General features: G+C 45.7%; 1 protein-coding gene across 2 annotated transcripts in view; it reads right to left on the bottom strand.

The window, feature by feature from the left end:
* Positions 1-1,011: 1,011 nt before the first annotated feature.
* ADPGK (ADP dependent glucokinase) overlaps positions 1,012-25,111 on the bottom strand; it is a 34,775-nt gene continuing 10,675 nt past the window's right edge. The window contains exons 3-7 of one of the 2 annotated variants that reach the window (XM_026478464.4): positions 23,645-23,707; positions 10,223-10,343; positions 5,635-5,831; positions 5,012-5,110; positions 1,012-2,570 (exon numbers count right to left, since the gene is read on the bottom strand). In XM_026478464.4, the coding sequence (XP_026334249.1) occupies positions 2,019-2,570; positions 5,012-5,110; positions 5,635-5,831; positions 10,223-10,343; positions 23,645-23,707 (1,032 nt within the window). In that variant the 3' untranslated portion in view covers positions 1,012-2,018. Of the gene's footprint in view, positions 2,574-5,011; positions 5,111-5,634; positions 5,832-10,222; positions 10,344-23,644; positions 23,708-25,111 lie in introns of both variants that reach the window. The other variant, XM_026478463.4, reaches the window with a different exon arrangement.

The following is a 25,111-nucleotide window of genomic DNA, read 5'->3' on the forward strand; positions in this document are numbered from 1 at the left end:
CCACGAAGCCTGTCCCAGGTGCTAGAGTCCCCGCTTCCCGGCAAAGCTTAGCTGCCTTCTCGAAAGCGTGGGACGTTTGGAGGGGCCGTGCACATTCCCAACTCCGTGCAGCTCCGCAAGGAGGAATTCTTGCCCTAAGAGCCTGACGCGTTTTGATACTTTGGTGTTAACCACCGAACTGATTTGGTGACTACAGATACTTCAGGACCCATCTTTTGAAAAACGCTGCTCTACGGTACGTGCTGATTTACTGACGTCACCACGCGGACGGGAGAACGTGTACGTACTAACGGAGGGGAGAGCAGACGGCACCGGGACAAAGAAAACGTCCTGCGGGAAACACCCCAGTACTCTCAAAGTCTTGGGTTTACAACGGAAGTTGAGGAGTTACTCTAATTCTTCTTGGGAACACAGAACTCTCTTCTCACTTAGGCCTTTCTGATACAAACAGGCTAGAAGCTCGGTGCTTATTTTAACGGAGCTTGGACACAGAGACTGATGAGGCAGCAGCCAGAAATTTCCTTAATAAGCTACTTGCTTTGAATTTCAAGCTCTAGGTTTAAATTCTCTTTGAAGGAGTGATCAAGCCTTTCCTTCTTACCTGTAGCGGGGAGGGGGAGGTCATACATGCAGAACCTGAGGTAGCTCTGAGGTTCCAGAAGCACCTCTGAGCCAGGTGGGAACTGCCCCCGAACTGGGCGGGCCTGCCGGCAGCTGCCACATTTACACTGCTCTCCGAACAACTGAGAAGGCCCACCGCCCTCTCTCAGACTGCTGTTGGGTGGCTTGGCGACTTGATACTACTGTCTTCTGTCGCCTTAAACCACCAGATGACAGCCCTATCGCCTGGGCTCAGTGCGAGGGACCCAGCGGTGGGGAAGACAAGAGAAACCCCTCAAGAGCAGAGTTAACATCGAACTCATATCCTCGTCAAGATCAGAATGAACAATACTGTATGTGGTTCCGCGGTGGTGCTGGGAGACACGAAATCAACCACACGTGGACTTCGGGTTCCTGAAATGTAAATTGTTTTAATATATTTAAAAGCACACAGAAGTCTCCTTGACTTATAAAAAAATAAATACATACATGACAGATTTATTCATGATCCTGGGGCTCTGAAGAGGTAAAACTTCCTAATGGATGTGCTGTGTCAGAGCAGAACAAACATGATCTGTTACGCACGCAGAAGCATATTCCAGTTGTAAATGCAAACTCCTTCAAGGATCAGAATGAACAAAGATCCGTCTTGCGCGGTGGAAAGCGTGCGCAGAGCCAGCGGACGAGGCTGGGTCCCGGCTCGGTGGGCTCTGACCAGCCAGCCTGCGACCCCGGGTGCCAGGGCAGGGGGCGGAGCCCGGCAACCCCCAAGGCCTCCCCGCAGGCCAACCAGGCTTCTGAACGCACGCAGAGCCAAGGCCTCCCCCAAAGGCTGCACGAGGCTGTGACCGTGACGCACAGGAGCGATCGTTTTGTCCTGACCTGTGGCTCTGTCTTAAGTTTGAGAGCAGAAGACTCAGAAGGTGTGCTCGCTATTTTCACTGTAACACTGAGTGGAAATCGTGACCCTGCCCAGGAGCGCGGGGCTGAGAGAGAACACGAGACGCTGGCGCTGGGCTTCACTGGAGATGGGAGCACGGCCGCGCGAGCGTGCGCTCCCGCACTGGGCAACGGGGACGTGCTCTCTCCGGCGGACGTGCTCTCCAGAGCCAGCCTGGCCTACACTACTGGACAACGCTGCATAAACGGGGACATGGGAATCAAGTTTTACCCCTGTAACACACAACATAAAAGAAAAATCCAGTCTCGTTAGTAGATAGCTAAATTCTGATTAAAACCTGAAATGTTTTTGCGTAATCATCAATAGGCTGGAATGTATCTGATACGGTTGAATCTGTTGTTTCTTTGGCTATCTTTCAGTTAGATCTAGAAACTGTTTTGACACCCCTCCATCTTTTTTTCCTGTAGTTCTTAAATTGGGTAGCTCTCCTTCAGAAAAATTACCCACAGCCACCTTCCTAGGAGTGAGGACGGGCTTCTGAATAGAAGAGGCCTTCGGCGGAAATGGCATCTCCAAGGCCCACTGTTCGAATGGGATCTTTACACACCAGTACTGGTGTGAAGTGGAAGGATATCCCCTCCCTGTGCCACTCCGCCACTGGCTCGTTGGGGTTTATTACGATCCTCGAGCCCGCCTCCGAATGGGAAGTTGTGAACTCGCGGGGTGCCCGCAGGGACACTCGGCTGGCGTCTATGGTTTCTGTTGCGCAGGCCTGCGTCCCGGCCACGCGGGCTCCCGCGGCCACGGCGGCCAGCTGGTTGGCCCAGTGTCCGTCCACAGTTGCCAGGATGTGGTAGACCAGCGTGTGGAAATGGATCCTGGTGAGGTCCGAGGCTCTGCTCTTACTCCGCCCATGTTCCTTCAAGATCCAGAAGAGGATGTCACTGACCATGCCCACGTCGGGGACGCCATTCCAGGAAGAGAGAGAGGAGTGGGGTCCCGATGCCGCCTGGCTGAGGAACAGCAGCTCCTGCTCGTTCAGCCCCAGGGACGTCACCGCAGGAAAGACCTGCTAACGGAAACACAAAGGACGTCTCTTTCTGATGGACACCCAGCTCCTAAGAGGCCCGAGGACACAGCCCGTGACTACGGTCAGGGAAGGCAGGACGGTGTCTTTCTTCCTTCCCTGGAGACTCCCCGCCCTGGAAGCACGTGCCGGGGAAGTGACGGTCACAGGTCACTGCTTCCGCCATGACACCTCTAACCGCACCTTCATTATCACTTGGGATAATCCCAGAAAGTGGCAGTGACACTGCTGTGGACTCGGTCTTCTGTTTTATTCACTCAAAGGGCAGAGGGGCACCTGCTTCCTATTTCTGTCCATGTGCGCGCCTGAGGCTTTGCACGCCTTCTGGTGGGACGGGGCTCTCGGTCCCCGGACGCCAGCAGGCGCCGTGCCGGGGAAGCAAAGGCCCTGGCAACATGCAGGGCCACGTGGTCCCGTGGACACAATACCAAGAAACGGGGAGGAAGTTTCCTGTTAGAGCTAAGCTCTGTAAGCAGGTGTGGGCTCGGGAAGGCCGTATTTAGTCACACGGTGTGCAAAGGGCACGACGGGAGCCGCTGAGCCGTCTCAGTCTTGAGGGGAGCCACTCTGTCGACCTCACTCTGACTTGGCTCTTCTGCCCTCGGAGCCAGAGAACCGCACACGGGGAATGTGTGAGGGAGAGGTGCCCCCGGAGGGAGGGAGTGTGGAACGGGTGTGTGCATGCGCGCGTGTGTTTGTTATTTGAAACCAGCGGCCCGCACCTTTGCTCATGGGACAGCACCTCCGCTTACGGCACGTGCTGTAAGGCCCGGAGCGGGCGGCCTTGTTTTATCCTGTTCTTACCGTAACCCGCTCAGAGCGGGAGGAATCGCCTCCATTTACCAGATAAGGGGACTGAGGCTCAGAAAGCTTAAACAGATACACAGAAAATAAAATAAACACGGCTTTTTTAAAAAGTGGAAAGCTGACCTTAGAAGAGAAATGCAAATTAAAACCTCTGTTGAGAAACACCAAGTGCGAACCCCGCCGTCAACCGCAGACTATGGGTGGTGACTGCCTGTGTGAGTGTGGGACCAGGCGCTCACGGCGGCGACACTGAGGGCGACACTGCGGTCGGCGGGACACCGGCAGTGGGGAAGGCGGTGGCTGTGTGTGGCAGGTACCTGGAAACTCGCCACATGCTACTCACCTTTGCTACAAACTTGAAACTGCCCTAAAAAGTAAAGTCTATTCAAACAACCCACAACTATTCTCAACTATTTTTCACCCATCAGATTGGTCAAAGAATGTGCGTCTCTAATCCCGTTCTGGTGGCAGGTACGAGGAAATGAGCGCTTGTGAAGAGCTCTCGTGCAGGTGAACGGGCCCAGCTCTCGCGAGGGCATCTTGGCAGCACTCAACTTACAAAGGCCTTTCCTGCTCCACCCGGCACCGTGCTCCTGCGACCTCATCACACACGTACCGGCTCACAGGGAAATGAAAGTCATGGACAAAGTTCTCCGCTGCACCTCCGTCTGGGACAGCAAAGGCCAGAAACCAAGATGCAGGGGTCTTAACCCGGGAACCCGTGCAGGGTGAAGAACCTGGGGGCCCCGCACGTTCCCTTTCATCACCTGGCTGTGAAAAGACAGCATGCTCCCCAGTGATGACAGAGAAAAGGCCTCCAAAATCCAATCAGTGAGAAAAAGCACCGTGCAGAACAGTCCATATTCAGTACACTGTGCTGTCTTTGGGGATAAAAGAGACCAAACCTTAAGGATGTACTCCCACATCTGCTTCTGTTTGTACAGTGACTCTGGAGTAAGGATGAAACCAAGAAGATTCCTAACGGCGGGTACAGGTGGTGGGAGGGAGACTTCACTGTGTATCTTAGTATTATTGGGGTTTGAACCAGATGAATATATTACCCATTAAAAAGGTTAAATAATAATACAATAAAAGGTTACATAACTTGCTTAAGTGCATAAAGCTAGAAAGTGGCAAAGCTGGCATTCCAACCCCAGCTTCCAAAGCCTGTGCCGTGAAGCACGTGCTCCTGGGTCTGCTCACCGCTGCCATCCAGGGGCAGGAGTCCCAACACCTGGCTGCCCGGTGGTGAGGGAGTGAAGCTCCCCCAAAGTTCCTCTCCTCTGAGCTTCCGGAAGTTCAACTGAAAGCAGCTAAGCTGGGCCTTCTGTTTTCTCCTTTGGGTGCGACCACAAAAACCATTCATGTCCAACTTCTCCATTCCAGGAGAAACGGGACGCTGCCGTATTTCTAACCCAGTAGGAGATCCTGTTCCAGAACGGCCCTGGCTCCTTATCTGGATCTCCGTGGACCCAGGTCTGAGTGATAGATCACCCACACCTCAGTGAGCCGGCCCCTGAGCCCCAAGAGCTGGCCCCACTGGACAAGGGTGCTTCTCTGCGAGGCCCCCCGGGCTGAGGGCCCCAGAAGGCCGCACATGCCGCCCCCGTGGTTACCTGATGCACGATGCTCCTCATGAGCTCCTTGTTGGTCATGCTGGCCAGCTCGAGGTGAACTGGAATGCCAGTGGGGAGGTCGGAAATGGAGGTCACGACCTGCCAGGAGAAGAGCGCAGCGGTGCCATTAGAAACAGAGCTCACACGAGAGGGAAGAACGGGTCAAGGCCAAGAGGCGGTGCCTTCGGTCACTGCCTTTTTTGCATCATGATGAAAGCTCTAAGCCCCGGGGTCACCACAGCCTCCAGACGAGGGACGCTCTTGTGGACATGGAGGCGCCGGGGTCACAGACCCTGGGGACCAAGAAGCACCCCTGTGCGCTCGGGGGGCAGCCTATTCCTGGGGGCCTACCCCGAGGAACCGCAGCACAGCGGATGTGAAGAAACACGACACACGACACAGAGCACGCAGACCACACACACGGCGGCTGGAGCCACACGCAGCGTAGCGCGGGGCGCAGAGGCTCAGGCAAGAGGAAGCTCCACCCTGTCCTGCTCACGCCCGCGCCCGGGGGAGTACCGGGACCGAGGACCAGGCAGCACGAGCTGCAGACGCCAAGAGCGGTGGGAACCTGAGGACAACCGCTAGCCGAGGTCAGCGAGAGTCCGTGACGGTGCTATTACCTCCAAGAGCCTCTTCCTCTGGAGCTCCTTGCTCTGTCCCTCCATCATGTGCAATCCCGAGAGGACCACCAGGTCTGGCTGAAACTCCTCCAGGCTAGACACAAACACTTCCAGCATATTCATGGCCCCGTTGGAGAGGTCGTGGGAGAAGATGAATCGGTTGGCATGGGGAGCTTTTAACTGGCCCCACTCCTCCCCTAGAAAAGCCCAGTCAACACAATGGGAAGAAAAGGAAGAGGCTTTAAGTCTCCTAGCTGTGGGGGCTGGAGGGGGCCTCACTGGAGCCCCGGCTCTGGGCAGGCTGGCTTCCGGCCGAGGGGAGCCCAGCTACGATGGCCTAGCCAAGCACGGCGCTGCATCCAGGAGGATGGTGGTCAGTAAAGAGACAAATCAACCAGACCCCAACCCCAGCCCAACAAAACAACAAACACAGCATGGGCGCTCTATGCCTTTGTCAACGGGCTGCCAATGAGTCCCAGGAGAGCTCTACTGCTGGCTGAGCTCTCACATACAGGATGCCTGTGTTCCTTCCCGGTTACAGAGCACAACCTCCAAATACCAGCATCCAGTGCACACCGTGCACGTCCCTCCATACGGACACGCTACCTTTCTCGAAGCACTTCCCACCTCACAGCCGGGCCCCGAGCACCTTTCATGCAGCTGGGACCCACGGAGGCTGGAATTCCACGAGTTAAGCTGACTGCAGCCCCACCTCCCCGCTGCCCACTCGTGCTTCCCCGGCATTTGATCCAGAAACTACCAGCGTCTGGCTGCTCCAGCCTCCTCTGAGCGAGCTGCTTTGGAATAACGCCTGCTCGAGACCAAGTTCAAGTGCTACTTCCTCCCGAGGTGGCTGCTGCGGAGGTGCATTTTCCCTGCTTCGAGCACCCACAGGTTTCCCTTCACGTGGTTTGGGGAATATCGTTTTGCTCTGAGCTATGTCTTCTACGGTTCTGAAAAAGGATTCAAGCTTACGCCATTACTAAACTTTTCACGCACGTGCGCCGCATCTCCCCAGACAGACCGCCAGCTCTTCGACGGGAACACTGTCCGTCTCCGATGCTCAAAGTACCCGGCACAGGCCCGCAGGGAGGGCCCGCTGCTCAGCATCTCCCCAACTGAGCCGGTCCGAGGGAGGCTACGCCCACCCTTGGCTGGGTCTTCTGGTGGGGGGAGCAGGTGGGGATCTCCACCCACAGGACTGGCTCTCCCCACAGGCCCTGCGTCAGAATCTCCTGGGGAGCTGAGTTTTCAACGTGCAGGCGGTGAGGCCCACCGAAGGAGATCCTGATGAGCACGTGGGTGGAGAACTACCCACGCAGGCCCCACAGCGGCCAAGCATTTGAGAGGCGTGTGCTGTGGCCGGGAGTCCTAAAGCAGGGCAGGTGACAGAGGCCTCCCCCGGTTCTCCTGATGAAGCCTCACCACTCTTTCTTCTCCCGAGGCTTGGCAGCAAATCTTGAAACTCAGTCAGCGCAAGGGCCACCTAGGCTCTGCAACTGCTTAGATGACTCCCCCTGCCCCCCAACCAGCATGGAGGTGCTTCCGGAGACCGAGGGGCAAGGATTTAGGATCCGGGTTTATACGGCTTTCCCTCCAAGTAAAGAATCCATGTCATTTACAAAATTAGAGTTCATACACTGAAAGCTAGTTTTTCACTGGTTTCTATCATAGTTACTGGACATTCCCTCAGAAAGCTTTTCCCCAAGGCAGACAAACCACAGCAGAGGGTTTCCTCATACTGCAGGCTGACTTGCTAACTGCCGCCAGCAAACTGTCCTTCCTACAACAGGCCTCTCTGAACAGAAGCCTTGCCTCTCCACGGGGAGTGTGCGTGCGTGCGCCGGGCTTACTCTGGACCAAGGATCACGACTGCCAGAGCCCACCTTTCCTCTACCGTGAGTTCACTTTACTGAATCCAGTCCTCTGAAAAACATTTTATATGTGGGTCATTTACATAAAAATCTATGAAAGCAGAAAAAGACATTTCCTATTTACTAAACCCCAACACCATGGTTATGTTGGTTACAATGCCACATTCCTTTAATTCCTGGTCCATGTCTTATCATTTGTCCAAAGAAACACCCAATAATGGTCCACGCCGCTGAGTGCAACACTCCGACCCTGTTTTATCTCCAAAGACCCAAAGCGAGGGCGGCCCCCCCTGCGAAGCCTTTCCCAACTCTGCCAACCCCAGCAGACTCGGCTGCTTCCTCCCCTGGGCCACTGTTGGTACCTCTTAAGGACGGGGCACATGATTTTGTAATCATCTGCTCAAGAGCCCATGCCCTGCAGTGAGCTGTGAGCTGAGCACAGGGCCCGCGCCTTCTGTCACCAGCTGGTCCTGCCTCACACCGTCCCCGCATGCAGCGTGTGAACAAATGAATGAGCAAAGAACAAGCGAATGAGAGGAAAGACTGAGGACTTCGATGGCCTGTGACAACAAAGAATATGGGTATGACTCCAAATCCAACATCTTCCCCACCGACAAGACTCCGCGCAAGGGGAGAAATCCACATCAGAGTCCTCCCGAGGGCAGGACCTGGGACTGCCCCTCCCGGAGCGAAGCTGCTGAGCAGCGCCTGACTTCCGCAGGAGAGCCACGCGGCATTCCAAGTAAATGAATCTCCTCAGGGAAAAAGTGAGAGAGGCAAAATAAATAGGCCTCTGCAAGGCAAAGACAAGGAGGGACGTGGAGAGCTGCTCCCTGGCTGTTCCCACGGGACACAGGACATGGAGCGAGCGGCCTGAGAGGCGAACCGACTGGAACGCAGACAGGGAGAGCCTGGAACCTCAAAAACCCCGTTCTCACAGAGCTCGGAAAGTGTTTCTCCGAGCAGTCCCTCCTCTCCATTTACCGTCCTGCCCTTCGGCCACTAGGTCAGCAAAACCCGTGTGTGACTCAGTGGGTCCCCAGCCCAAAGCCTGAAAGCAAGCTTCCCTGGGCCAGTCTGGCAGGGGAAAAGGAGGAAACCATCAGTGACGAATCCTCTATGGGAATTTATTCATCTACATTTGAGAGAAGCTGGGGATGGATTTCTGTGAAGACAAGTGATCTGAGGGCTTCTGCCACCAGACTAGGTTCCCTCCAGGGGTCAGTGAAAATGTAACTTCACGTAAAATTTCATGGGAGGCCTTGCTTTGTACTAACAAAAATAGGCATAAAAAAGAAAAACTAAAGTGTGGGGTTTATAAAACCAAGGATGGAGACAGTCTCCTTTCAAGACAAGCTGTGCCGTCTGCTTACCTCCACACGAGGCACAGCTGTCAAATCCGACAGCAAAACCTGGTTGAAGAGAGCAGTCTCTCGCCCTGCAGTCACCAGGGAAGACGATAGAAACCAGAACCAGGAAGGTCCCCAGGTCATGAGGTGAGCGCCGGCAGGGTGCAGGGAGAGGAATCTGGAACTGGCGGCAGCAGCACCTCCAAGGCACATCTTTAGCTCTTCTAGACCCTTCCAGTCAACGGTCCTGTTCATGCCTTTCACTGAAGGAGCTCACGGTGCTTCTGAACCCTTACCACAATCTTCAAGCAGTAAGAACTATCATCGTGAGTTTCTGAGAAACTCAAAACTTGCGTATCATTAAATGTGAACTGCCTACTGCAACGTTCTGTCCATATGTTCAGACCAAGCGCTTCCGAACTTCCTGATTCCAATAAGCACCCAAACGAGAACCAGAGACAGACAATTCTTTTTTTCCGCACAGAGAAAAACGTAGCTTTCAAGAAGCGCTCTAGTTCCTATCGCACACTAATTACTCTAGTAGGTGAGGTTCCCTTCATCGACTTGGAAGCAGTTCACCGAAGCCTATTAAAGTGGAGCTTTAAGGGACCAATTAGTCTGTTGAGATGCTGGAGGCTTTAACTTGAGTTAATAATGTGTTGAGTCAGAAATTCAAGAGTCTGAGTTCTGAGCAGAGGAAAGAGACCACAGCAAATATGCAGAATTAAATAAACAGAGTCAAAATATGTTTAGGCAGTTAGGATTCTCTAGGAATCAGAACTGTAGTCTCTGAGACACACAATCCGCTGGGAGACGCCGGAGGGGCTGGATTTGGACTGATGAACCCTGGCACGCTGTATAATGGGAAATAATGTGAGTGTCGCTACATACAAACACTTCCACACCCAACGGAAAATAAAATGCTTCAAAGGAAGTTTGCCAGAGGCCTGGAATCAATCCCAACCAGCTTGGAACAGCTGGCCAGAAAAGCCCGGGGCAGAATCCAGCACAGCGCTGAACAGATGTTTACCTGCCCTTCTCTTTCCTTAGTAATACAGAAAAACTTTGTATGTGTGTGTTTAACACATTTTCATTTTTACTCAAGATGCCGGTTTTCCTAGAGCCTAATTTCTCTTGGGTTCAGATCAGTTCTGTCTGTAGATCCTGGAATTTTCTTCACTGTTCTAATACTCTCTACTCTTGAGACCATGGCCAGTATCAGCTCAGCAGAAGTGAGAGGAAATCTTCAGTAAGGCAAGAAAGGGTCCTGCCAACTCACAAAGATCAGCTGCGACCAGTCACACCCCAATCTGACAACACGGTCCCCTGTCCGGTCTCACACCGTTACTTACTCATTGCTCTTACCTGCTTGATATTCTAAAATTAGGTGGAACTCATCCACTTCCTGCAATGACTGTGGAGGAACAAATACGTTATCGTCAAGAAGTTCATGCAGCTTTGGACCAACTGGACCGCAAAGAAGAACCTGGAGACAAGATATAGGAAATCTATCAGGAGACCTGTCCCTTTCCCCATAGAACCTATACAGTAACCGAAAAGGTACATCCACGCCACTTCTATGCATTTCAACAAAAAACTGACACCCCAATCTAATGTTAAAGGCTTTTGGTCTGGAGGTCTGTAGCAGAGGGGCTATTAGCAGGGCTTGGGCCTCTGGAGGGAATGGCCACCAGAAATGCGGGGCTGACAAAAACCCGAGTCATACCTGTTAGATACCTACGTAGCTGTGGGATCTCATACACTCTTCAAGTGACTGAATATTTGTGTCTTCCGCCAAATTCCAATGTTGAAGCCTAACTGCCAGTGTGACAGTATTTGGAAATAGTGCTTTTAGGAGGTAATTAAGGTCAAATGAGGTCATATGGGTGGGGCCCTAATCCAGGAGGACTGGTGGCCTCATAAGAAAGGGAAAAGGGAGAGAGAGAGAGAGAGATCTCTCTTTCCAAATATACCCACTGAAGATAAGGCCACGTGAGGACACACCAGAAGGTGGCTGCAAGCCAGGAAAGAAGCCCTCACCAGAAACTGGACCCTGTTGGAACCCTGACCTTGAACTTCCCGGGCTCAGAACTGTGACAGAATAAACTTGTGTTGCTGAAGTTGCCCAGCTCATGGCATTTCGTTATTGCGGCTGTCGAAGCAAACGAAGACACATCCCGCCCCCACTTTCTTTACTCACTCATCCTACGTAGGCAAACAGTTATGGCCCGTTGTCTGCTCGGAGCTGCCAGATGAAAACAATTCTGCTTGAATTTTACACAGTATAGAAAAGAGCCTCAGGGTCACAATATGCCGCCCCCCCAATCACAGGCCCTAATTTGTGGGATCAAGCTCCCTACTGTACTTGGCTGTTATGTGAGCAGGAGAGCCTTCCAGAGATGGGAATTAAAGAGCACCTCGATTCAGCAAATTGGAAGGGAGGTGCTCTGAAACTTTCCCTAAACCTTTTCTTCAATTCCAACCCGGGCCTCTCCCTGGCTTTTCCTTCTAGAAGTCACCTCACATCTACTGCTGTTCCTCAGTTCCAACCAGCTGCTGCCCCTGCCACCCCAGCTCCGGACCCCACTCACAGCCAGGCCAACGTGCTCCACACCACAAACAGTGAGGGCTCGGACAGGGATGCGAAGGAACGTCCTCAGAGATAGTCAACACCACTTCGGATTTAATATGCCCCACCCAGAAACTTCAAAAGGCATTCTACTTGCTAATTAACTGCGTGTCTGTACAGCTCCCGCTTTACTTCTTTTCTCTAATTCCTGGCCAGAACTTCAGCCTCCAAGATGAGAGACCACGGGCCAAATTTACTCTCCTGCCCAAAACAGCAACAGAGACAGACAAGGTATATGAAACAATGGTCTTTACAACATTTGGACACAACAACAAAGGACAGTGATCCCTAACAGGAAAAAAAAAAAACCGAACTGAGTTAAGACCTACAAATGCCGCAAATTACGGTAAAGGAGTCCCCAGATACACAAAATATGAAAGAGTTCATCGTCAGTAGACCCAGACTATAAGAAATGTTAAAGGAAATCCTTCAGGTAGAAGTTAAATGATACCAGATGGAAATAAAGATCTAAACAAAGGAATGGGGGCACCAGAAACGGTAACTCTGGGTAAGTACATAAGATCTTTCTCTTATTATTTAAATCTCTTTAAAAGATAATCAACTGCTTACAGAGCAATATTAACAACCCAGGATGAGGTTTATGACACACACACAGAAGTAAACCGTATGACAACAATGCTATAAAGACCAGAGAAGACAAATGGAAGCATCTACTTACTATCAAGTCCTTAGATCATACATGAGATATGGTATCACTGACACCAGATCGTGATGGCTAAAAACGTGCACTACAGATCTTAAAGCAACCACTAATAACAAAGAGTTATAGCTAATAAGCCAGAAGATAATATGAAAGCACAGAAAGTCAAAAGAGTGCAGAAAAAGAGGAAAAAGGGAAGATAAAGAGGTGGGACAAACAGAAAACAAAGAGCAAGATGTCAGACTTAGACCTAATCTAATCTATTAACAGACACATCCAGTACAAATGGCCTAAACAGCCCAATTAAAGGAGACTGTCAAAGTGAATTAAAAAGCAAGCCCCAAATATATGCTGCCTACAAGATATATATTATTTCTTAATTATGAAATCTAAGTCACCATTTTATTTACTTTGAAACAAACTAGTATGTTGTTGTTTTTATCTGGACATATTATTACTACTATCATTTTAATTTATTTTTTATTGAAGTAAAGCTGACATACAACGTTACATTAGTTAAGTGCACGATACAGTGATGCAACAAGTCTATGTTATCTGTGCTCACCACTAGGGTAGCTTCCCCTGCCTCCACACGACACTGGAGCAATACCACTGACTAGCATAGCATTCCCTATGCTGCACCCTTCATCCCCATGACTTTTTCATTCCATAACTGGACACCTGTACCTCCCACTCCCCTTCATCCATTTTGCCCATCCTCCCACTGCCCTAAAAATGCATTTTAAATATAAAGACACCAATAGGTTAAAACGGAAAAATGGAAAAAGATGTCACACTGACACTAATCAAAAGAAAGCTACAATGGCAATTTTAATCAAAACAGATTTCAGAGTAAAGAAGATTATGAAATGATTTTCTTTATCTCTGGCAATGATAAAGAGGTCAAGTCATGGAAAGGATATAACAATCATAAATGGTTAGGTATGCACTTAATGACAGGGCCTAAAAACACATGAAGCACAAAGTTACAGAACTGTAAGGGAAATAGGTAGGTCCACAACTATAGATGAGGACGTTAATACTTGCCTATCAATAACTGATAAATCAAATGGACACGAAATCAGTAAGAAAACAGAAGACCTAAACAACACTACCAACCAACTTGGCCTGACATTTACAGAACATTCCATCTAACACCATCACACTATACGTGCTTTTCAAGTGCACAAAGAACTTTACTAAGATTAGAAGTGCCTGGGTGCCTCAGTTGGTTAAGTGTCTGCCTTTGGCTCAGGTCATGATCTCAGGGTCCTGGGACTGGGCTCTCTGCTCGGCAGGGAGTCTGCTTCTCCCTCTTCCTCTGCACACCCCCCCATTCTCCATGGCATGCATGCGCTTGCTCTCTCTCTCAAATACATAAATAAAAATCTAAAAAAAAAAAAAAAAAGAACTTTACTAAGATATACCATATTCTAGGTCATAAAAAAAAGTCTCAATAAATTTAACAGGCATCAGAGAAGCATATTCTCTGACCACGATGTAATTAAAATAGAAATCATTAGCAGAAAGGTATCTGGAAACACCCCCAAGTATTTAGAAATGAGATCACACACTTATAAATAGTTCATGGAAGGGCTATCAAACAGCCCATCTCAAGAAATCACAGGGTTATTAGCACTTTGAATTGAATGAAAAGAAAACTACAGGGTATAAACATCTGTGGGATGCCTCTACAGAGGTACTTAAGGGGAAATTTATAGCACTAAACACCTGTATCAGAAAATAAAGTCTCAAATCAATGACCTCAGCTTCTACCTTAAACTAGAAAAAGAGCAAGTTAAACAACATGAACAAAACTAATGAAATACAAAAGAGAAAAACAATAGAGAAAAATCAATGAAACCTAAAGCTAATTATTTATTGCAAAGATGAGCAAAATTGGTAAAACTCTAAGCAAACTGATGGGGGGGGCGGAGATCACAGGGGAAGTTGCAGAGATGAAAGATCACGAGCCCACCTCCTCCCACAGACACGCCGAGCTGCAGCAACATATAGAGCGACTCTCTCTGAGAACCACCTGAAGACCAGCAAAACACCTCTTCCACACCGAAGACGGGAAGAGAAAGACATACTGGGAAGGGCAGAGGGCACAGAGTCTGGCTGGGAACCAAACCCCCGGCGTCCTGACCCACAAGTGGGAGGGATATCACAGGTGTGGAGGCCCTCCCTGAGGGGTTCAAAACCTACACCGGGCAGCCCCTGCCCTAGAGATCTGCACTGGCAAGAGGAGCCTCTATGATGTCTGGCTTTGAAAATCTCCTGATAGAGTTCAATTTAATTAATGGTCATAGAGATGTTCACTGAACTTGGGAATGGATGAACTCAGTGCAAACTTCAACAAACAGACAGAAAATATAAAGAAGAGCTAATCAGAGCTGAGCAATAATTGCAATGAAAAATACACCAGAGGGAATCGACAGCAGATTGGAGGATGCAGAAGAATGGATCAGTGCTCTGGAAGGCAGGTAGTAGAAACCATCCAAACTGAACCTCAAAAAGAAAGAAGAACGAAAAAAATGAGGACAGATTAAGGGACATCTGGGACAGTGTCAAGCGAAATAACATTAGCATTATAGGGGTCTCAGACAAAGGGACAGAAAACTTATTTGAAGACATAACACTGAAAACTTCTCCAGCCTGGGGGAGGAAACAGACAGCCAGGTCCAGGAAGCACAGAAACCCCCAACAAGATGAAGCCAAGGAGTTCCCCACCAATACACATAATAATTAAAACGTCAAAAATTAAAGAGAAAAATCTTTAAAAAGCAGCAGGAGAAAAGAACTAGTTATGCACAAAGGAACACCTATAAGACTACTGGCTGATTTTTCAGCAGAAACTTTGCAGGCCAGAAAGGAGTCATATGATACACTCAAAGTGGTGAAAGGAAAACACCTATGACCAGAGATACCAAGGATATGGTACCCTGCAGAACTGCCATTCAGAAATGGAGCGATAAAGAGTTTCCCAGACAAACAACAGTTGAAAGGAGTTCACTACCACTAAACTGACCTTATAAGAAATGTTAAAAGACTTCTTTAAACAGAAATGAAGAGGCCATAACTAGAAGAAAATTATGAAAGAAACAATCTCAGTGGTAAAAGCAAACATACAGTAAGGCGGTAGATCAGTCACTTACAAAGTTGGTGTGAAGGTGAACAGACAAGAGTGAAATCAACTAAATCTATAAAAACTAGTTAAGAGACACATAAAAATTTTTAAAATGTAAAATATGATGCCAAATAAATAAAACATGGGGGAGGGGGAGTAAAAATATAGTGCTTTTAAAATGCGTCCAACCATCAACTTAAAATAGACTGACTACTATATACGTGGGATGTTCCATACGAACCTCATGAACCGCAAACCGAAACCTACAACAGATACACAAAAAATAAAGCAATCCAAGCACAACACTAAAGAAAGCCATCAAATCACAAGAGAGCAAAAGAACAGAGAAGAACTACAAAAACAACCAGAAAACAACTAACAAAATGGCAATAAACACATACCTATCAATAATTACTTCAAATATAAATGCACTAAATGCTCCCATCAGAAGACACAAGGTGACTGAATGGATGAAAACACCAGAACCATCAATACGCTGCCTACAAGAGACTCACTTCAGCCCTAAAGATAAATACAAACTGAAAGTGAAGGGATGGAAAAAGATATTCCATGCAGATGGAAACAAAAAAAGCTGGAGTAGCAATATTAAATGAGATAAAATAGACTTTAAAACGAAGACTATCATGAGACAAAGAAGGGCATTACATAATGATAAAGGGGCCAATCCCACAAGAGGATTTAACAATTATAAATACCTATGCACCCAACATAGGAGACCTAAATATATAAAGCAAATATTAACAGACATAAAGGGAGAAATTGACAGTAATACAATAACAGTAAAGGATTTTAACACCCCACTTACATCAACGGATAGATGACCCCAACCAAAAATCATAAGGAAAGTGGCTTTGAATGACAAATTAGACCAGGTGGACTTAACACATATATACAGAACATTCCACCTATAAATAGCAGAATACACATTCTTTTCAAGTGCATATGGAACATTCTCCAGGATAATTCATATGTTAGGCCACAAAACAAGTCTCAATCAATTTAAGAAGACCAAAATCACATCAAGCATCTTTTCAGACTACAACGGTATGATAACTGGAAATTCATTCCAAGAAAAAAAGTGGAAAAAAACAACCACTGTGGAGGCAAAACAACATGCTACTAAACAACCAATGAGTCAACAAAGAAATCAAAGAGGAAATTAAAAAAAATACCTTGAGATGAATGAAAATGGAAACACAGTATTTTAAAATCTTTGAGGCACAGCAAAAGCAGTTCTAAGAAGGAAGTTTACAGCAATACAGCCTACATCAAGAAATAAGAAAAACTCAAATAAACAATTAAACATTGACCTAAAGGAACTAGAAAAAGGATAATAAACAAATCCCAAAGCAGAAGGAAGGAAATGATACCAAAGAGCAGAGCAGAAATAAATGAATAGAGACTAAAAGAACAACAGAAAAGACCAGTAAAACTAAGGATTAGTTCTCTGAAAAGGGAGAAGTGATAGACTTTTAACCAGAGTCATCAAGAAAAAAAGAGGGGACTCAAATCAATAAAACCAGAAATGAAAGAGAAGTGTCACAGCTGACACCACAGAAATACAAAGGATTATGAGACTACTATGAAAAATTATGTGCCAACAAATTAGAAGAAACGGACAAATTCCTGGAAACTATCTTCCAAGAGTGAAACAGGAAGAAACAGAAAGCCTGAACAGACCAATTACTAGTAATGAAATTAAATCAGTAATCAAAATACTTCCAACAAACAAAAGTCCAGGATCAGAGGACTTCACAGGTGAATTCTACCAAACATTTAAAAAACAGTTGTAATCTCTTTCTCAAACTATTAAAAAAAAGAGAGAGAGAGAAAGAAAGGAACATGTCCAAAGTAATTCTACCAGGCCAAAGACACTGATACCAAAACCAAAGACACTACAAAAACAGAAAATTATAGACCAATATCACTGATGAACAGATGCAAAAATCCTCAACAATATATTAACAAACTGCATTTCAAATACATTAAAAAGATCATTCAGACTAGCCTCAGCAATCAGACAACAAAAAGAAATAAAAGGCATCCAAACTGGCAAGGAAGAAGTCAAAGTGAGGTTTGCTGGAGGAAGGGAGGCAGGGGGATGGGCTAAACGGGTGATGGGTATTTGGAGGGCACTTGTGAGGAGCACTGGGTTTTGTATGTAAGTGATGACTCATAGAATTCTACTACTGAAACTAATATTACACTACATGTTAACTAACTGGAATTTAAATAAAAACTTAAAGAAAAAGAAGCACAACTAAGAATGATGGATAAAACAAAAATGAAAAAAAAAACCAACAATAACAATAAAATTTCAAATGTGCATGTTCTGGCAAGATAGCTAGAAATCCTGACTCTAGAAAATGAAGAATCTAGACATTAAAAACAACCATTCACCACAACCAAGTGGGATTTATTCCAGGGATGCAAGAATGGTTTAATTTCTGCAAACCAATCAACATGATACACATTAACAAAATGAAGGATAAAAATCGTATGATCATCAACAGATGCAAAAAAAAGCATTTGACAAAATTAATATAAAAACTTTCAACAAAGTGGGTATAGAGGAAACATAAGTCTCCATAATTAATGCCATCGTATATGACAAGCCCACAGCTAACATCATACTCAGTGGATCAGGAACAAGACAAAATCAGGAACAAGGCAAGGATGCATTTCTCACAACTTTTATTCAATATAGTACTGGAAGTCCTAGCCACAGCAGTCAGAGAAGAAAAAGAAATAGAAGGCATCTAGACTGTCAATGAAGAACTAAAACAGTCATTACTTGCAGATGACATAATACTATATACAGAAACCACCAGGGACTCCACCAAAAAACTGTGGCATCTAATAAATGAATTCAGTAAAGTCACAGTACACAAATAAAATAAATATACAAAAATCCATTGCATTCTATACGGCAGCAAACTAGCAGAAAGAGAAATTAAGAAAAAAAATCCCATTTACAATTGCATTAAAAAGAATAAAATGTCGGGATGGCTGGGTGGCTCAGCTGATGATCCCAAGGTCCTGAGATCGAGTCCTGCATCGAGCTCCCTGTTCACAGGGGAGCCTGCGTCTTCCTCCGCCTGCTGCTTCTCCTGCTTGTGCTCTCTCTCTCTGACGTATAAATAAATAAAATGTTAAAAAAAAAGTGAATCATTAAAATGTCTAGGAATCAGTTTAACCAAGAAGGTGAAGGACCTGTGCTCTGAAAACTGTAAGACACTGATGAAAGAAATCAAAGAAGACACAAATAAATGCAAAGATATACCATGCTCATGGATTGGAAAAATTAATATCGTTAAAATGTCCATATTACCCAAAGCAATCCACAGATTCAATGCAATCCCTATCGAAATACCAATAACATGTTCTCACAGAACTAGAACAAATAATACTAAAATTTATATGGAACCAGAAAAGACCCTGAATAGCTAAAGCAATCTTGAGAAAGAATAACAAAGCTGGAGGCTCACGCTCCCAGATTTCAGGCTACACTAAACAATACTATAGTAATTGAAACAGTATGGTATTGGCATAAAAAAGATCAATAGAACAAAACAGAGAGCCCAGAAATAAACCCATGCTTACACGGTCAATTAATCTATGAAAAAGGAGGCAAGAATACACAATGGGGAGAAGACAGTTTCTTCAATAAATTAGTTGAGAAAACTGGACATCTACATGCAAAAGAATGGAACAGGGCCAATTTCTTATATCATATCCAAAAGTAAACTCAAAATGGATTACATTTAGGTCTTCTAAATCTAAGTTCTGAAACCATAAAACTCCCAAAAGAAAACAGACAGTAAACTCTTGGGCATCAGTCTTAGCAGTACTTTTTTGGATTTGCTTCCTCAGTCAAGGGTAACAAAAGCAAAAATAAACAACTGAGACTCCATTACTCTAAAAAGTTTTGCATAGCAAAGGAAATCATCAACAGAATGAAAAGACAACCTAATGAATCGGAGATAACTGCAAATGATGTATCTGATAAAGGGTTAATATCCAAAATACATAAGAAACTCATACACCTCACACCAAAAAAACAATCTGACTTAAAAAATGGGCAGAGGACTGAAAGAGACATTTTTCCAAAGAAAATATACAGATGCCCAATGGACACACGAAAAGATGCTCAACATCACTTATCATCAGGGAAATGCAACGCAAATCAAAACCACAGTGAGATCACCTCATGCCTTTCAGAGCAGCCAGGATCAAAAAGACAAGAAACAACAAGTGTTGACGAGTTTATAACAAACCATTGTGCACCACTGACAGGACTGTAACAATTTGGGGCAGCCACTGTGGAAAACAGTACAGAGGTTCCTAAAAAAAAAAAAATAGAAATAACATATGATCCAGCAAACCTACTTCTGGGTATTTACCCAAAGAAAATGAAAATACTAATTCTAAAAGATACAGTACAGTTATGGGATGCCTGGGTGGCTCAGTTGGTTAAACATCCAACTTTTGGTTTCAGTTCAGGTCTTGATCTCAGGGTCATGAGTTCAAGCCCTGTGTTGGGCTCCATGCTGGGCATGAAGCCTCCTTACAAAAAAAAAAAGATGTATGTACCCCTATGTTCACTGCAGCATTATTTACAATAGCCGAGATATGGAAGCAATCTAAATATCCATTGACAGATGAATGGTTAAAGAAGATTCGGTGTATATCTACAATGGAATATTACTCAGCCATAAAAAAGAATAAAACCTTGCCGTCTGCGACAACATGGATGGGCCTAAAGGATATTATGCTAAGTGAATTTGATTTTACTTCTATGTGGAATCTAAAAAGCAGGACATATGAACAAACAAAACAAAATTCCTAAATACAGAGAACGAACTCATAGCTGCCAGAGGGAGTGGTGGTAGGGGGATGGGCAAAATGGATAAAGGGAATTAAAGGGTACAAACTTCCAGTAAAAAATAAGTCATGGGGACGGAAAGCACAGGAAATATAGTAGAAAATTTTATAATATCTTTGTATGGTGAAAGATGATAACTATATTTATCATGGCAATCATTTTATAATGTACGTAAATGTCAAATCGCTATGTTGTACATCTGAAAGTAATATAATATTCTGTCAACTGTACTTCAACTAAAAAAAAAAAGATGAACTTCCCAGAAAAAAATTACCCAGATCAAGAACGAGAGAGATAATATCACTACAGATTCTACAGATCTTAAAAGGATAACAGAATATTACAATTAATTTTATGCCAATAAATTCAACAATTTAGATGACATGGACAAACTCCCTGAAAGATAAAACTATCAAAGCCCACTCAAGGAATACAAAATCTGAATTTCTCCGTATCTATTAAAGAAATCAAATTTGTTGTTAAAAACCTTCCCACATCAAAAACTCCAGGCCTAGAGGGTTTTGCTGGTGAATTCTACAAACATTTAAGGAAGGTATCCTACCAATTCTACATGAACTCTTTTTAAAAAATACTGAAATATTTCCCAACTCATTCTATAAGGTCAGTATTACCCTGATACCAAACCCAGGCAGACATACAAGGAAAATACAGACCTCATGGAAACTGACGCAAATTTTTAAAGCAAAATTTTGTACACTGAATCCATCAACACATAAAAAGGAAAATATATCCGAACCAGGTGTGTTTTATCCTAAGGATGCAAGGTTGGTTGAACATTTGAAAACCAATGTAATTACCACATACCAGACTGAAAAACAAAAACCATTCAGCCATCTCATAGATGCAGAAACAGTATTTGACAAAATCCAGTTATCTATTCCTAATTCTTGGCTAACTAACATAAATACATTTTCTAAAGGCACTCTTTACCCCTGCAATCTGGCTTCTATTCCACCATCCCACCAAATCTGCCTTTGCTATATTTATATTCACCAGGGTCTACTACTTTTTTTTTTTTTTTTTTTTTTAAGATTTTCTTTATTTACGTGACAGAGAGACAGCCAGCGAGAGAGGGAACATAGCAGGGGAGAGGGAGAGGAAGAAGCAGGCTCCCAGCTGAGGAGCCTGACGTGGGGCTTGATCCCAGAACGCTGGGATCACGCCCTGGGCTGAAGGCAGACGCTTAATGACTGTGCTACCCAGGCGCCCCCACCAGGGTCTACTTCTGAGACACAATATAGCATGGCCATTAAGAGTGTGGATTCTGGAGCTATACTACTTGGGTTCAAATCCCAGCTCTATCCCTAACTGGGTGTCTGACCTTGACCAGTTATAACTTCTCCCTGTCTCATTTTTCCTATCTACAAAATGAGGATAATAAGACTTCTGTTATAGGACATTATGAAATTAAATGAATTCATACAGTGCCTGACATATAGTAAGAACTATGTTAAGTGTTAACTATTATTTTTATTATTACCTTTGGAAAATACTTAGTCCTTAATCTCTGGTTGATCTCAGACAATCACTTTGTTGAGAAGCCTTTCAGCAGGTTAAACTAAATCCAAGAGAGTAGTATAGGGTGGTGAGGTCATGGCAGAGCCGGAGCTTGAATCCTGGCTCAGTCAATTCCAGGCTAGGTATCCTGGGGCACATCACTTAACCTTTCTGGACCTCTTTTCTCATGTTCAAAGGGGTCATAATACCTTACTTCTTCAGATTGTTGTGAGGACTGTGTAGATAGCCCTTTTCTTTCCTCAATCTCCTACCAAAACCAGACTTAACTCTACCAGGATGTCTTCCAACTGGACTGGTCCTGGTCCAGCTTTTCCAGAAACCAAGAGCAAATGCTGGCCTCTGAAGAAGTCAATATTGAAAGGTCAATCCTGTATTCACCCAGAACTTCTTGGGTGTTGTCCTCTCAGAGGCCAGAATTACTTCTCAGGGTCATGAGGATGGCCTTTTGGGGACCAGGATTCTGATGGGAAGAACCTGGGCTCTAATGAGCTTATAACTGATCTTCTCTTCTATCCGTCAACTGGTGGTATTTCTGAAAGTCAGTCCTGGAATTTCTAATCTCTATTTGGGAGTGAATTACTACGTATAAAGACAGTGGCTGCAAAACTGTATTTTCCACCCTTATGTTTCATGAGAACTTTCTCGTTAAAATGCCACTGTTCACACGTTAACAGGCTCTCCACATCTAGGCATATCCATCTCTCGGAGTACAGTGTGGCTCTACATGCGCTTTCTCCCCTCGAACAGCTGATCCTCTATCTGTATTTCTGGGTGTATCTCTGGGGTTTTGATTCTGCACCCCTGACCCGTTTCTATTTTCAGGCTGGTTCCCCCAAACTTGAGGCCTATTCATGGTTCCCCCCTCTGTCATTGGTAGCCACATCTATTCTGCACTTCTCAAGTTTACTCTGGAATCATCTTTGTCAAGTCTATCTTCTTTGTCCTCACACACGGTCTAGCACCAAGCGATTCCACCTATTTCATTTTTTTGAGAGAGAGCGTGTGCACGTGCACATGCATGGTGGGAGTGGGGCAGAGGGAGAGAATCTCAAGCAGGCTCCACACCCAGCATGGAGTCCAACATGGGGCTTGATCCCGCAACCATGAGCTCATGACCTGAGCGGAAGTCCAGAGTTGGATGCTCAACCGACTGAGCCGCCCAGGCGCCCCTCAAGTGATTCCATTCTAGTAGGCTTTAGATACATCTGCTTCTCCCCTCTGGCTGCGCTAATCCAAACCTTAAACATTTTACAGTAGGACGAGTGCAATAACCTCCTTGCTGGCCTCCCCCTTCAGACCTATTCAGCTCATAGCAGAGAACCTTCTTACTCACATGTTATTTTGAATGTAGCAGTAATTTTTAACTCTGTTTAAACCAAATGGTTTAAGACTTGAAGAACCCCCCCGCCCCCCCGCCCTCCACCTAGAGGCCTTCACTTTCCAACGCTCTGGATCCAGGCTCATCAATACAACCAACCATGTTTTCTCTCATTACCACGTGCTTCCCAGTCCTAGGTACTGATTCCACAGGCCACATCCTCTTAACCGTCACGTAACACAGTATTTAAGAATGTGGGTGCTAGGGTCCTAGGTCAGAATAGTTCCATTTCTGATTAGCTATGACCCTCTCTACGCCTCAAGCTTCATGTGGAAAGCAAGACAATTACAGTACCAACCACAGCACCAACCGGCCTCAGCTGTGGCCAGGACGAACTGAGCTCATCTACGTAAAGCACTGTCCCGCACACAGTAAGCACTGAGGAAGCAAGAGCTGTTACAACTGTCCCACTACTACTATATTGCCTCCTAACAACAGACCTAGGGTCTGGCACACACGAGGTGGTCCATGAGTATTTATTCTTGCTCCCAAAATTATTCAAACACTAGTGAAAGATAGGTTTTAATCTGGAAATTTGACCTACCTTTAAATCTGAGTTGGCTGCAAATTTCTGTCCAATTAAAGCTGCATTTCCTCCTACATAGTGCTGTAAGATAGTTCAAAGTTATTAGACAGTAAAGCAAACCATGTTACCTAAGCTTAGTAATTTTTTAATTTATTGAATTTATAGTCCTTTTTTTTTTTCCCCCAAAAATTTCAGGCTGCGTTACAACAATGACACACAGACGAAGTTTTAATAAAATCATTAACCTAGGTTAACAGACAATGAATTATAAGCAAAGGTGAAAAAAACCAAATATGCTAACCATGAAAATTAGTATAACTGCCTTAACTGTAGATCTAATCTGGCCTTGAGCTTCCAGGAAGCCAGAAGAGATAAAGGAAACATGAAAAATGTGGACAGATCTTATCTTCTGCGCCACAGTCCTACTAAAATGAGTGTATGGTTGTGTTTCTCTCCTAAAAATCATTCAATAGATACTACAATGAACTGAACTCCCACTCATAAGTGAGGCACACAGGCCTTTCCCTATCTGCCCCCCACCCCCTGCTCTTTTCTACCCTCCACACCTGCACTTCCCTCCCATGCCACGCCTGCAGCTCTCTGAGCCTGTCTTCTTCTGTTTTTGGGCTTTTCAGCACATGCTGTTCCTCTCTTTCAGATGCCTGGCCCTTCTCATGCACTGGGAAATCCCCGCTTCCTTCTCAAGAATCAGCTGCACTCACTCCTCTACCATGCCTGCGTCCCTTTCCCCACTGCCACCTCAGCCTCCACAGCCACCCCCCCAGACAGGATTACACATCCCTTGCTACCTCTATACTGGAACCCGCTAGAGCCCTGGTCCACCTGGACTACTGTCATCTGGGTACACGACTAGTTCCATCAGGGCAGGGCTGGCTGTCTTCCTACAGTAAGTGCTCAGTGAATGTTTGTTGCTAAATTTCGAGAAAGATGTGTTAGAAAATACAAAGGCTTTCCTGGGAGCGAGCTAAGTGCAATGGGTCCTAATGTAGAACGGTGTCCCCTCAACACTGCCTCTTTCAGCTGCAGACCTGGCGCTGGAGAGGCAGACAACTCAAGGCTGGGATTCCGTGCTGCTGACTAAGGATGGAGTCATGTGCTTCGGACACCTGACAGGCAGGGGATAAAGCTGATGCTCCATTACGAAAACTGAGAAGCCTAACCCGTACTCTTGCCCGAATGGACCGCCACCATCTCGCCTTCTAGGCCTCGGCCACATGCAAGGCACAGACTAAATTCAATTCTAGGTTCTAGACACCGCTTTCATCCTAAGCTTTGTACTGACCAACCTCCAGGTTCAGGTAAACAGTAACTGCTTCCTGTAGGTCAATTTAAAGCTTTTTGTGATATAGAGGCTAAAATTTGGTCTTTTCACATGTTAGCATGAATTTTTATTTGACTATGATGGCCAGAAGAACGTACTAAAAATCTTGGGGGGAAAATATTAAGATTCTATGAAGTGGATTT

This window comes from Ursus arctos, unplaced genomic scaffold (assembly GCF_023065955.2).
Source record: "Ursus arctos isolate Adak ecotype North America unplaced genomic scaffold, UrsArc2.0 scaffold_28, whole genome shotgun sequence".
NCBI lineage: Eukaryota > Metazoa > Chordata > Mammalia > Carnivora > Ursidae > Ursus > Ursus arctos.